The sequence below is a fragment of the Hippocampus zosterae genome, chromosome 15 (genome assembly GCF_025434085.1).
Source record: "Hippocampus zosterae strain Florida chromosome 15, ASM2543408v3, whole genome shotgun sequence".
In the NCBI taxonomy this organism is placed as follows: Eukaryota; Metazoa; Chordata; class Actinopteri; order Syngnathiformes; family Syngnathidae; genus Hippocampus; species Hippocampus zosterae.
This window is the reverse complement of record NC_067465.1, coordinates 2,346,815-2,357,479: the sequence shown is the minus strand read 5'-3', so window position 1 is coordinate 2,357,479 and position 10,665 is coordinate 2,346,815. Positions and strand designations below refer to the sequence as shown.

The 10,665-nt window shown below is 43.2% G+C and overlaps 2 protein-coding genes across 5 annotated transcripts in view; one reads left to right on the top strand and one right to left on the bottom strand.

The window, feature by feature from the left end:
* The window catches only part of LOC127615951 (transcription factor BTF3 homolog 4-like), a 135,699-nt gene that overhangs the window by 99,152 nt on the left and 25,882 nt on the right, over positions 1-10,665 (top strand). The gene's annotated exons all lie outside the window — the stretch shown is intronic.
* Positions 15-10,487, bottom strand: fubp1 (far upstream element (FUSE) binding protein 1). 4 transcript variants are annotated; one of them, XM_052087279.1, is made up of 20 exons: positions 10,321-10,487; positions 9,775-9,898; positions 9,146-9,181; positions 9,041-9,077; positions 8,833-8,879; positions 8,691-8,762; positions 8,558-8,615; positions 8,307-8,469; positions 8,134-8,232; positions 7,505-7,603; positions 7,328-7,430; positions 6,893-7,141; positions 6,660-6,820; positions 5,772-5,923; positions 5,623-5,699; positions 5,413-5,538; positions 5,099-5,173; positions 4,608-4,670; positions 3,253-3,422; positions 15-1,517 (listed from the first exon to the last, which is right to left on the bottom strand). In XM_052087279.1, the coding sequence occupies exons 1-20, from the start codon at positions 10,405-10,407 to the stop codon at positions 1,482-1,484; spliced, it is 2,034 nt and encodes a 677-aa protein (XP_051943239.1). In that variant the 5' UTR covers positions 10,408-10,487; the 3' UTR covers positions 15-1,481. The 4 variants fall into 4 exon arrangements, with proteins under 4 accessions (XP_051943239.1, XP_051943241.1, XP_051943240.1 ...); XM_052087281.1 differs by having other exon boundaries at positions 5,413-5,536; positions 5,615-5,699; positions 8,594-8,615; XM_052087280.1 differs by having other exon boundaries at positions 5,413-5,536; positions 5,615-5,699; positions 9,808-9,898.

The following is a 10,665-nucleotide window of genomic DNA, read 5'->3' as shown; positions in this document are numbered from 1 at the left end:
GGGTAGTCATCGGATTTATTTGTGACACCTTTATTATTCTGAATGAACATTACAGTATGAGTGAGCATATGGTACAGCACATTTACCTATAGAAGGCTTCCTCTTGGCTAAACAATCCCCACCCTCTAAAAATGTAAGAGCCTTAGTGGGACATTTCAATGACACAATACAACATGTTCAAAGTTCAATTCCTGTCCTCATCCAACTTTCTAAAGCATTCCAACAACCAAGACGACTTAGTATGAATGACAACCATCAAATGACTATGGCAGCATTAAAACAGTCAACCCGAGCAGAAGACATGCCGAGCTAGCACTTTTCGCAGTCACAAAAATGACATGACTTTTTAATTGGGTCTGTTTTTTTTTTTTACCTTAAGCACTGGAGCTCTTGCCCGGCCTACGCTCGGCAGAAACTATCACAGGCTCTGATTCTAGCGCCTAAGCTTCCAGCGTCCTCCAACACTGTGAGCGAGAAGTGAAGGCGTATCAATGAGTACGTCAGCACTGCGCTTTTGACAAAATGCACACCACCAGATTAACATTGGTCAACATCACGTTATTTTTCTTCAGAAAATTGGCCCTACCCAGGGATACCTGCAGCAGCTTTAGATGACATGCACGAAAATTAAAAAACAAAACGATGAAGGCCTCTCATGTTGTGCTTAACGCAATATTCCTCATAACCAGCAAGTGTATACTTTTGAGTCAAGTCCACAAGGTCGTATAAGTCATAAGTGTCACTTTTCAGTTCAGAATGAATTCATTGACAGGGTGAGCATTTCTTTGCACGGATGGGAAAACTGGCCAAATCGGCCAACAACAGACAGTGGAACCTCCAAAGCGGAACAATTGTCATTTGGTTCACTTAGTTGTTCTCCAAACAACAATGACACACATTTGTAGATTTGCTAGAATACAGCATCCACTTGTCATGAGTTTCTATCCTGTACGGTTTCTCAGAAATCATGTTCCTGTTAGTTCGACCCGGGTGTTAGCCACAAGTGTCAAAAACAAAATCTAGAGTCCTGCTCAGTCTATTACTAATCATTTGCATACTTGGGGAAAAAAAATCAATACATGACTTTTCTATTGTTTCTTTCACAACAGGGTCATTTTGATTTGGTACAAAAAAAGGGGCGTGGGCGATGTCTATTTTTTTCCCCAATTCAATTGCAAGCATAAATAGGCACTGCGTACCATAAAGTAAAGTGACTCAAGACATGCGAACAACTGAGAACATGTCACTTTCGAACATTGTGGAAACATGGAATGATCAGTGGTATTTTATCTCCCTCTCCACTGCAAACCCATAGTTGTGACATTTATACTGTCACATTCCTATTTCATTTGTATGATTTGACATTACCATGCCAACGCATATTTGCCCAGAAAATAATGGAAATTTTCCTCTTTGGAGGTTCCACCGTAATTTACGATTGGTTCCTTAGGCTTTGCTTACCTGGGTTACTGCAGCAGAACCTAAGGTGCAAGGTCTGGGGGGGTTGGGGGGGAACACTGCAAAGATCAGATATATATTGCACTATATAGATATATATTTATATATACTTGCAGTCAATATGATTTCTCCTTTCTGATCTATAAATTTCAAATCAAATGCCTTTTTAAACAACAGTGCTCATTCAAATCAATCGATCAATATTCATGTGACAAGCCCACAACTCAGTATGACATGCTCAAATATGGCATCGGTAACGCGGGAGAAGGCTAATTAAGTAAGCATGCTACGCTGCACATCATCTTGATCAGCAAACATTTTGTAATATGAGAGATGGGGGGAGGTGGGGCATTTAAAGAGAACAATCAGGAACAAAAACCGAGTGAGCGTAACCGACAATCAACACTAAGCTAGTGTCTGACGCAAGCGATACAAAAAGTGAATTCAACAGTCAAGAGTCTACCGCCTGACTTCAACAGTGCATACTTACCCAAAGACAAAAGAGAAGGGAAATGGCAAGATTTCACAAAAATATAATCGATACTTTGCAAGGATCATTCGACTCAGTGGTCAGTTGGGGTACTTACAGGACGGGAGGGCTCAACTTGGACGTGGACTGCATTAGCCGCCCCCTGCCCGAGCCAACAGAGCTCAATGCTCGTAATGGATATGACACTAACAGCAGTGGCACAGCAAAAAAAATATCCTTTTTTTGCAGCAAAAAAATATCCTTTTTTGCATTGGTTTTATCATTTTTAAAAATGTGTACATATTAAGAGTACATTGGGCAGGACAAAAAATGCATCATACAATTTACCTGACTGTCCTGGAAGAAAAATAAGGGAACACTAATAGGCAACATTACTTTGCAATCACTTTCCAAGAGGGGATTAAAAAATGTCTTGCTTACCACTTTTCTACACTCGCCTGTGGAGGAGGAAGTGTCTACACGTCAAGGCAAGAACAATGACATGTGCATTCTAGCTCAACAACAACAACGCACACAAGTCGTCTGGTTCAAGTCATCAAGAAAGAAAGCAAGGCAACAAACAGCAAGTGTCAATCAACAAGCGTCTTGTAGACAGTTGGAGAGAAACAGGAGAGCATCGCCTTGTGTCAACCCACAGGTGGCCCGCTAGTAGCTAACATAACATCCCACCCTCTTCTTCTCACTAAGGTGAGCCCCAACTTACCAACACAGAAGGTTTCAGTTTGTTTTATTGCAAAAAACACAACAGGCAATAAGCATTGTTTTTTCCTTTTAAAACTGAGATGATTTACATGGTAATGTCTACAGTTCAATCAAACATGACTTCTAACCACATTTAATGTAGATACAGGGCTGGAATGACCATATGTGTTGAGTTGCCTCACTAAAAACAAAACATTTACAAGAAAAACAAAAATATTTAAATGGAGGAGAGAGGACATGCTCGGCGGGTAATTTGCCATTCATGTGAAACACTTTCTAACCAAGGAAATTTAAGATCTTCACCGAGGGGTCTGCATCCAAACAATTAACAAAGGATTTGTGTTCGACAATGAAGCATTTACGTTATGTCCACTTCGCATTACTGGCCCTGTGCAGGAGAAATACATAGAAGATACAATGCATGTTAACAGCGGGGAAAAAAAACTGCGGACATCCTGTGCAGGAAGGAAAGTTTATGTTAGAACTCTGCTGCCGCTTCTGCTCACACCGGAACCCTGTAAACCCTGCAGGAGCAAGGGGGTTAGGAAAGCCAAATTGGACTATTCCGTGCACTTGGTTATTCAAAATGGAGAGAAGGGTACCTGAGGGGCTTGTGGTGCCGCTCCCATGGTCTGTGGGTTGCCTGTGCCGTAGTAAGCTGCCTGCTGCCGGTAGTACTCAGCCCAGGCGGCGCTGTAGTCCGGCTGCCCGCCAGGCTGGGTGGTGGGTGCCGCAGCGGCTGCTGGTGCTGCCGCTTGTGGGGCCGGTTGACCTGAGGAGGGGAGAGGACGGCAGACATGATGATGAGGCACAACAAAAGGGGACGATTTTTGATTTTAAACAATTAAAACACAGTTCCCAAACTAACATTTGTAAAATTGAAAGAGGTGGACTGGTGTGATTACACATCTACATCATTTCCCTTTTATATATGAAAAAAAGCTTCTATATCAAAACCACTTGTAAAAAAAAAAAAGTGTAACTAAAGCTGAACAATTTGTTATATCTCAAAATATGGTATAATATTTACACAGTGATATTGTTTCCCATTTTTATAAAAGGCAATATATGAAAACCGCCTATGTCACTGTCAATAAGGTAGAACTATTAAAAACTGATCTGATGGGTGAAAAGGAAATGCAAAAAAAATTAATGCACTGTAAATTGAAGCTAACTACATGTTCATGAATTGACCTATTCATGTTTTTCCTCTGAGGAATGTACAGTACTCCAAGTCATTCATTGAAAAACAAAACCGAGTGTGATTTTTCTCCCCTCCACAAAAAAAAAGTAACAACTTTTCGGCTTTATGATTAATTTGAACTAAATTCAAGATAATACTAGGAAACACACTTCAGTTTTTCGATGACCCAGCCAATTGAAAAACATTTTTGCATGAGCAGATAAACTCCCCCCCCCCCCCCCCCACACACACAAAAAGCCTCAACATCAGTTTTTTAAAAATCCTTCAACTACATACAAAACAAGCTACTTTGGGTAGCATGAATTTAGCAATAACCTTGAGTTACATGGGGCTGGCTCGCATATGAAAAAAAATTGTCCTGTTTAACTATTTTCAACAACTGCAGATAATACAATACAGTGTCTGGTAATGACTTCAGTGTGGCTTACAAGGAACAGTGAAAAGCCGGTCTAACCGGAAACTAAATGTCTCGAAGAAATTAATTAACCTATAATATTTGCCGATTGTAACCAACCCTGAAACCAAGATACTTGGCCTTTGCTTAAAGCTACAAAATGGTTAGATACAATTTGGCATCTAATATAGATGTGTTCTATTTGTAAGAAGGGGAACGAACCCACCACACACGTCTCTGAATGGGGGTCAGAAACCTTTTGCGTTTGTCTTGGGAGGCTGCGCGAGCAACATCTCTACTGTAGAGTGCTGCGTGAGGAGCACCCCCCCCAAATTCCAACAGTATGGAAAACAAGTCACCTTGTTTCTTATAATACTCCTCCCAGGCTTTAGTATAGTCCTGAGGTTGCTGGCTCTGTTGACCTGCACAAAGAAGACATGATGTTTGTCAGAATGTGGCGCAGACACCCAGTGGCGGCGGCAGCAGCAGCACCATTCTTGCAAGATCCCACACATTACAATGAGTAAACACACTCTGTATAGCAAAGAGACAATCATAGCATGTCCAAAAGAACAAATGCATCTTGGAAACAAGACACTATTCCTAAGCGCATGAAAGGGTAGTTCAGTCCAGGAGACATTGAGAGTGGTGCAGTCTAAACAGCACAGGCTGCTCAAGGTCAAACTGAATGGAGGTGTACGGGAAAAAAAATCTATTACACTCCACCGAGGGCCTGAAATACTGACTATCCAGATCTGGTAATTAAAAAAAAAAGCCGTATCGACAGCCTAGTTGCTGTTTAGACTGACGCATGTTAAAATAGGTGTACACTGAGACTACATTCATATACCCATTTTCTTGTAATAATCCTCCCAGGCCTTGGTGTAATCTGCCTGTCCACTCTGACCTGCAGCTTGTGGGTCACCTGTTAAAAAAAACGGTACTTGTAATTTGTCAATCATTCCGAGCAGGCCTTTCTCCTCCATGGGGCTCTCAACCTAAAGATGGCGTCTCTACCCTGCCTCTGACATTATAAAAAAATAAATAAAAAAGAGGGACTGGGGTGGTGGGCTTCTCCTGTCAACCAAAAACCCAGCTAAAGACTAATGACATGAACCTAGTCATCAGCTAGAAGACACTTGACGCTGCGCGGATGACCATTACCTTGACCGTTGGACTGAGTCGTGCCCGGTGCGCCACTGGAAGGCGTCATGGGAGCCTGCGGTTGCTGGCCGTACTGGGCATAGTAGGCCGCCCATGCTGCAGCATTAGCATCAGCTGCTGCTTTGTCTGAACCCATAGTGGACAACAACAACAACAAATTCAAGACAGATTTTATCATAAGAGTTCAAGTGAGAGATGCCAGGTCCATACTTGGATCAGGCTGTCCTTGCTGCCAGTGCGGGTAGCCATTGCCCCACCCCTGAGGCTGGTAAGGTGCTGGGGGACCACTGATCAAAGATAAAAACAAGTGTCACAACATTGTTACACTTCAAAGCTGACAAGAAAACAGATGGACTTACTGTGGTCCTGGGGGTCCCTGGTTATAAGGCCCGGGGTTGTATGGACCCATGGGAGCACCAGGGGGTCCCGGAGGGCCTGGAGGACCATGTGGGCCTGGCCCTCCATGTGGACCAGGGGGCCCATGTGGGCCACCCATTGGAGTGACAGGTCCCTGATCAAAAGATAGAAATACAATAAACAAACAAAAGAAATAGATAAAATTCGGGATACAGTCAGAGATCATACAAGTGATTCTGTCCATTTCCATCAAAGGTTCCAGTGACTTTTAGTTATTGGAACATATGACGGCAGAGTATCGAGTACGCAAACAGACTTGCCAAACTTAAAATGGCAATGTGTTGTTCTTGTGGTTGGGCACAGAAGAAGCGAGATTCCAGTTCTCCCAGAATTTTAAAATGTGTGTATTGAACTTTGATTCCTACTCAGCTGCGCGGAAGAAGCACAAAGAGCCAATAGAGAGAATGTGTGTCATCTGCTTAGTTCAGCACGATGGGAAATTTCAAAGGAGGCGTCCCTGCGGACATGATGCAACATCTCAAAAATCAAGCTCGCTCTCAAATTCATGTTCCTACATTAGACAATATCGGTTAAAAATAATTCATAGTAAAAGTTAATGAAATTAAAGAACAGTCATTAAGACGTTGCTTCCCAAAATATCTCTGACGAGTTCCCCCTTTTCATTTTTGTTTTAAAGAATGGGAACCGTTAATCCTTGGGAACCAAATCGAAGAGCCGGAATCAGAACCGGACAATTAAAAGGGTCTGTATTCCGGACAATTTGGTCCGCCCAATGTTCCTAGGCAACTCCTGCAGTGAAGATTGGTCATAGATCTCTGGTGGAACACCTAAACTCCCCAACCTTGCTGTAGGTAGGCCTCTTTTCTCACCCCAATCTTCTCTTCTACCAGCTGTCTGGCATAGTCGATCTGCTGAGGTGAGCCTCTGACGGTAAACATTTTGACGTTGGGGTCAGAGTTGGGAGGAGGATTCCTTTGTAGCTCAATCCTGGCCCCCGACTGTTGGCTGATTCCTTTGATGGTCTCACCACCTGGAGGAGAATTTATCTCACTGTTTGTATCCAATCATTTCTCCGCCAAAGGTGACCGTTATGTGATCTTGCCTTTTCCAATAATTAGGCCAGTCTTCATGGTCGGGACGGTGAAGGAGAACTCTTGGAGGCCACCGGGAGGGCCCATGTTCCAATTGCCCTGCCCACGTCCTCGGCCTCTGCCGCCGCCACCGCCTCCGTGACCCGGAGGCCCGCCGGCCTGGACGCTCCTCAGCAGGTCTGAGATGATCTCTGCCGCGTGCTGAGCCTGATCTGGAGGACCCATGATCTGTGCTATCCTGTCGGGTGCGCTGCCATCATCTGGAAAACAAGAAGAAGATGAGAAACTGTGCTTTCCTCTTACTCATTTCCTTTCGTTGACATCGATGGGCTACGGTCTCAGAATAATAGGGTTAGGTGATCCATCAGCTTGTCAGCGTGGTGCATGAGTTTTAATCATTGACCAATATTCCCGAAAAGGCATTCAAGGTGGTAGTGATTACTGACCTGGTTTAAACTGGATTCTGACCCCTGTGTCGCTCTGGATCTTTTTGATCATCTCTCCGCTTCTGCCGATGACAATTCCGACTGCAAACCGTGGAACCGGAACCTTGAGGACGATAACACCCACAGTGATGTCACCGCTCAAAAAGGCCTGCCCCCCAAGAAAGACGCTTGACTCACATCTAATGTCTCGCCACCTCCGATTCTGGAACCATATTCGCCCCTCTGCTCTCTGAAGCCCTGGTCTCTGATTAGCTCCATCACCATCTCTTTGGCTTGCTGTAGAAAGTCCATTTTACGTGAAACGTTTCACAGGTTGACATGTAGAGTAGGTCAGACACATTCAAATATTGCTTAGAAATTATTATTCCATTGAGTATTCTATCGATTCATATGATAAAAATAGGTTTGCATTAAAGTGTATTATTATACCCAATTTGTGTTTATTAGCCATTTTCTGTTCATTTGGCATTGTTTAGTGATTAAAAAAATAAGCAAAAAGAGGATTGATGTCAGCAACCTGTTTGAAACTGGTTTGTGGTTCACGTTGTTTCCCAAAGTTAAAACAGATGTTTGCATGTCTTATTTTGATTTAAAAAATATGTATAATTAGTTGGCTTTCATGAAGGACTACTGAAATAAGAATAACTGTGAGAGGCTGAAAACAGTTGACTTGGATGATTTTAAATTAAACAATGGTGTGTAATTACTCGATTATTAAAATGGTTCTGATTCATTTGGTCATCGATCAATTGATTTATTTTGACATCTGTAGAGTGCTACCCCTCCGTAAAAAAGTTCAAACATACCTGAACTTTAAAGGGTTCTCCCGAAATACGGAGAGGTTTGTCGGCGCCTGTGTTTTGGGGGCCATCTTGAATCATGACCATCTTCACTCCAGCTCTTTCCTGCAACGCAATTGTCAACAATTTAGCATGCATTGCACATTAATTTTTGCTTATCTGACAGTTAGAATGCCCACCTGAAGACTCTTGATGGTCTCGCCTCCCTTGCCAATGACGAGGCCGGCTTTAGAGGCAGGGACCATAATCTCCTGAACCGTCATGCCTGGAGCATCGTTGTGGTGGAATGCGGGTGACGGTCGTCCCTTCTCAACAATTTCTGTGAGTAGCCTCTTTGCTGTCCTGTTGAGAAGACGACAGACAACCAGGTAACAACAATACTAATGTAATAATCCAAAAACATGACTCTTTCACATTAAAAAGTACTAACTGAATAGCGTCGGGTCCTCCCGTCAATGTCACTGACCTATCAGGCATCCCTCCGCTGTCTAGAGCACAGAAAGCCATTTAAAACACGGCGAGCAAAAATATGACTAGTTCTTCCGACTTAACACTAAACTCACCAGGGGCAATCTGTATTTTGCATCCCGATTCTTGCTGCAGACGCGAAATTTGTTCACCACCCCGTCCGATAACTAGACAAAAGGACGAGTCAGTGTATTTCACAGCAAAAACAACAGATAAAAAACAGGCATGTGAACTTACTGAATCCAACCATTCCATCAGGAACCTTGAATTCCTCTGATATTGATCTGATGGTGGGGGTGTGGGGAGACAATGCAATGTAATGCTTTTAATCATTCTATTTAGTGTTGCGGTTACAAAAGAGGTGATTGATTATTTTACCGATGACCCCATTGATAACCACTTTTTTTTTTGGTAATTATTACTACTGTCTGTTAAATGAGCTCACCTAGGGGGGCCGCCCATTCCTCCCATAGCAGAAAAAGCTGAAAAAGAACAAATAATGATGAGATACAACCAGGACACAATACCTTTAGACGTCCAGATGACTCACCGTCATTGGTCGCCACTTTCTTCGTCTCTGGTTGGTCTGTGACGACGTGATAAAACAAGTATCATTACAATTGTCCCAACACAATCTTTCTCCCCAATTTACTGGAAATGATTAATCAGCATTAACCATATGACAGTTTTACGGCAAGTGGATCACCCAAACTTCAAAATATTCGCTGAACTTGAGTTCAAATAAAGTAAGCACATCTGATTATTCACCATGCATATGGAAATATTTTTTAAAATGCTACAGCCCTTCAACAATTCATTGTTTTGAGAGGCTCTTTATGTTGGCCACACTCCAGCACACTATGTGGCATCACGTTTTTAAAATGGTTTAAGATGATCTGCTTGTAGAGATTGCTTGAAGTTACACTTGACACATCCTATTGTATACCTTTGATTTATAGACAAAAAGAAGGGCTATTGTATATCATTTTACATTAAATCGCGTGTTAGTTACACCAAACATGATATTTCAGAGCAAATCGTACACTGGGATTAATGGGTGAAAGGAAAGAGAGCCAAAACATTTCTGTTTGGTTAATTCCTTTAAAAAAAACAACAACAACATACAGCAGGCAAACAATTGATCACTGAACTGGCATGGAATCGATTTGAGTCACTGACCGATATTCAGGTCAGGCATGGGAAAATACCCACCAGCGTCCTCCAAGGGCCTTTTCTGGCCTCCGTACCCAAACTCAGTCGTCGGGGGGGCCGCCACGCCATCGTTACCTATTTTCGCTGCGATCTGAAACACATCAAGTCAAAAACAACTAAAACTTTGTGGTCACGTGTATTCTTTGATGTGGGAATTATGTCTGTCCAAGTACACGGGGCCTTGTACGACTCGCGTCCGGACGTCTGGACCAACAAAGGAATGTTCCTTACGCCTGTGTTAGCACGGTTGACCTTCTTCTGTGAGCATGTTTTGGCATGTTCATCTTGTCTACGTATTTCCACGCCGACATATTGACAACGTGTCCTGTCGTGTGGCAGCTACTTCGCAATTTCCCGTAACCGCCGTAGTGGCGTCATGTTAGCACAAGTCATCCCGCGTTAGCATAGCTCGAGGAGGATGGGGGTGGGGGTGCTGAAACCCCCAAAACTCGATATTCCCAAACCGAAAACGACTCCATGGCCGACTCAAAAGAACGCCGGGACCTTACTCACCTGTCGCGCTCGTTGAAGAGCGTCTTTAAAAGCGTCATTCATACCGCCGCCACTGGACGGTGGAGCCACGCTGCTGTAGTCCGCCATATCTTAGGCAAGCTGTGTCTCCCTTCTCCTCGACGCGACAAGATGGCGGATTACATACGCGGGAGGATGACGAAACAACTCTCGGCAAAACGTGCTGGTCTCGCGATAATTACTGTCACTTTTGTTGTTTGGAAAACAACAGTGTTAGAGGGGTAGGGTTCCATTTCTAGATAGATAGATCCGCAGTGCATTACAATACGAATACAATGTCTAATTAATTAGTAAGTACATTTATGGAGTGGAGGTGATGAAATGAAA

What these genes read in the sequence shown, in the direction of transcription:
- fubp1 (XM_052087279.1), bottom strand. Translation starts at nt 10,407, where the DNA reads ATGGCGGACTACAGCAGCGTGGCTCCACCGTCCAGTGGCGGCGGTATG. An exon ending in GAAAGTGGCGACCAATGACG is followed by an intron (nt 9,078 to 9,145) that starts GTGAGTCATCTG and finishes GTTCTTTTTCAG; the next exon opens with CTTTTTCTGCTATGGGAGGA. An exon ending in GCAAGGACAGCCTGATCCAA is followed by an intron (nt 5,539 to 5,622) that starts GTATGGACCTGG and finishes CTATGGGTTCAG; the next exon opens with ACAAAGCAGCAGCTGATGCT.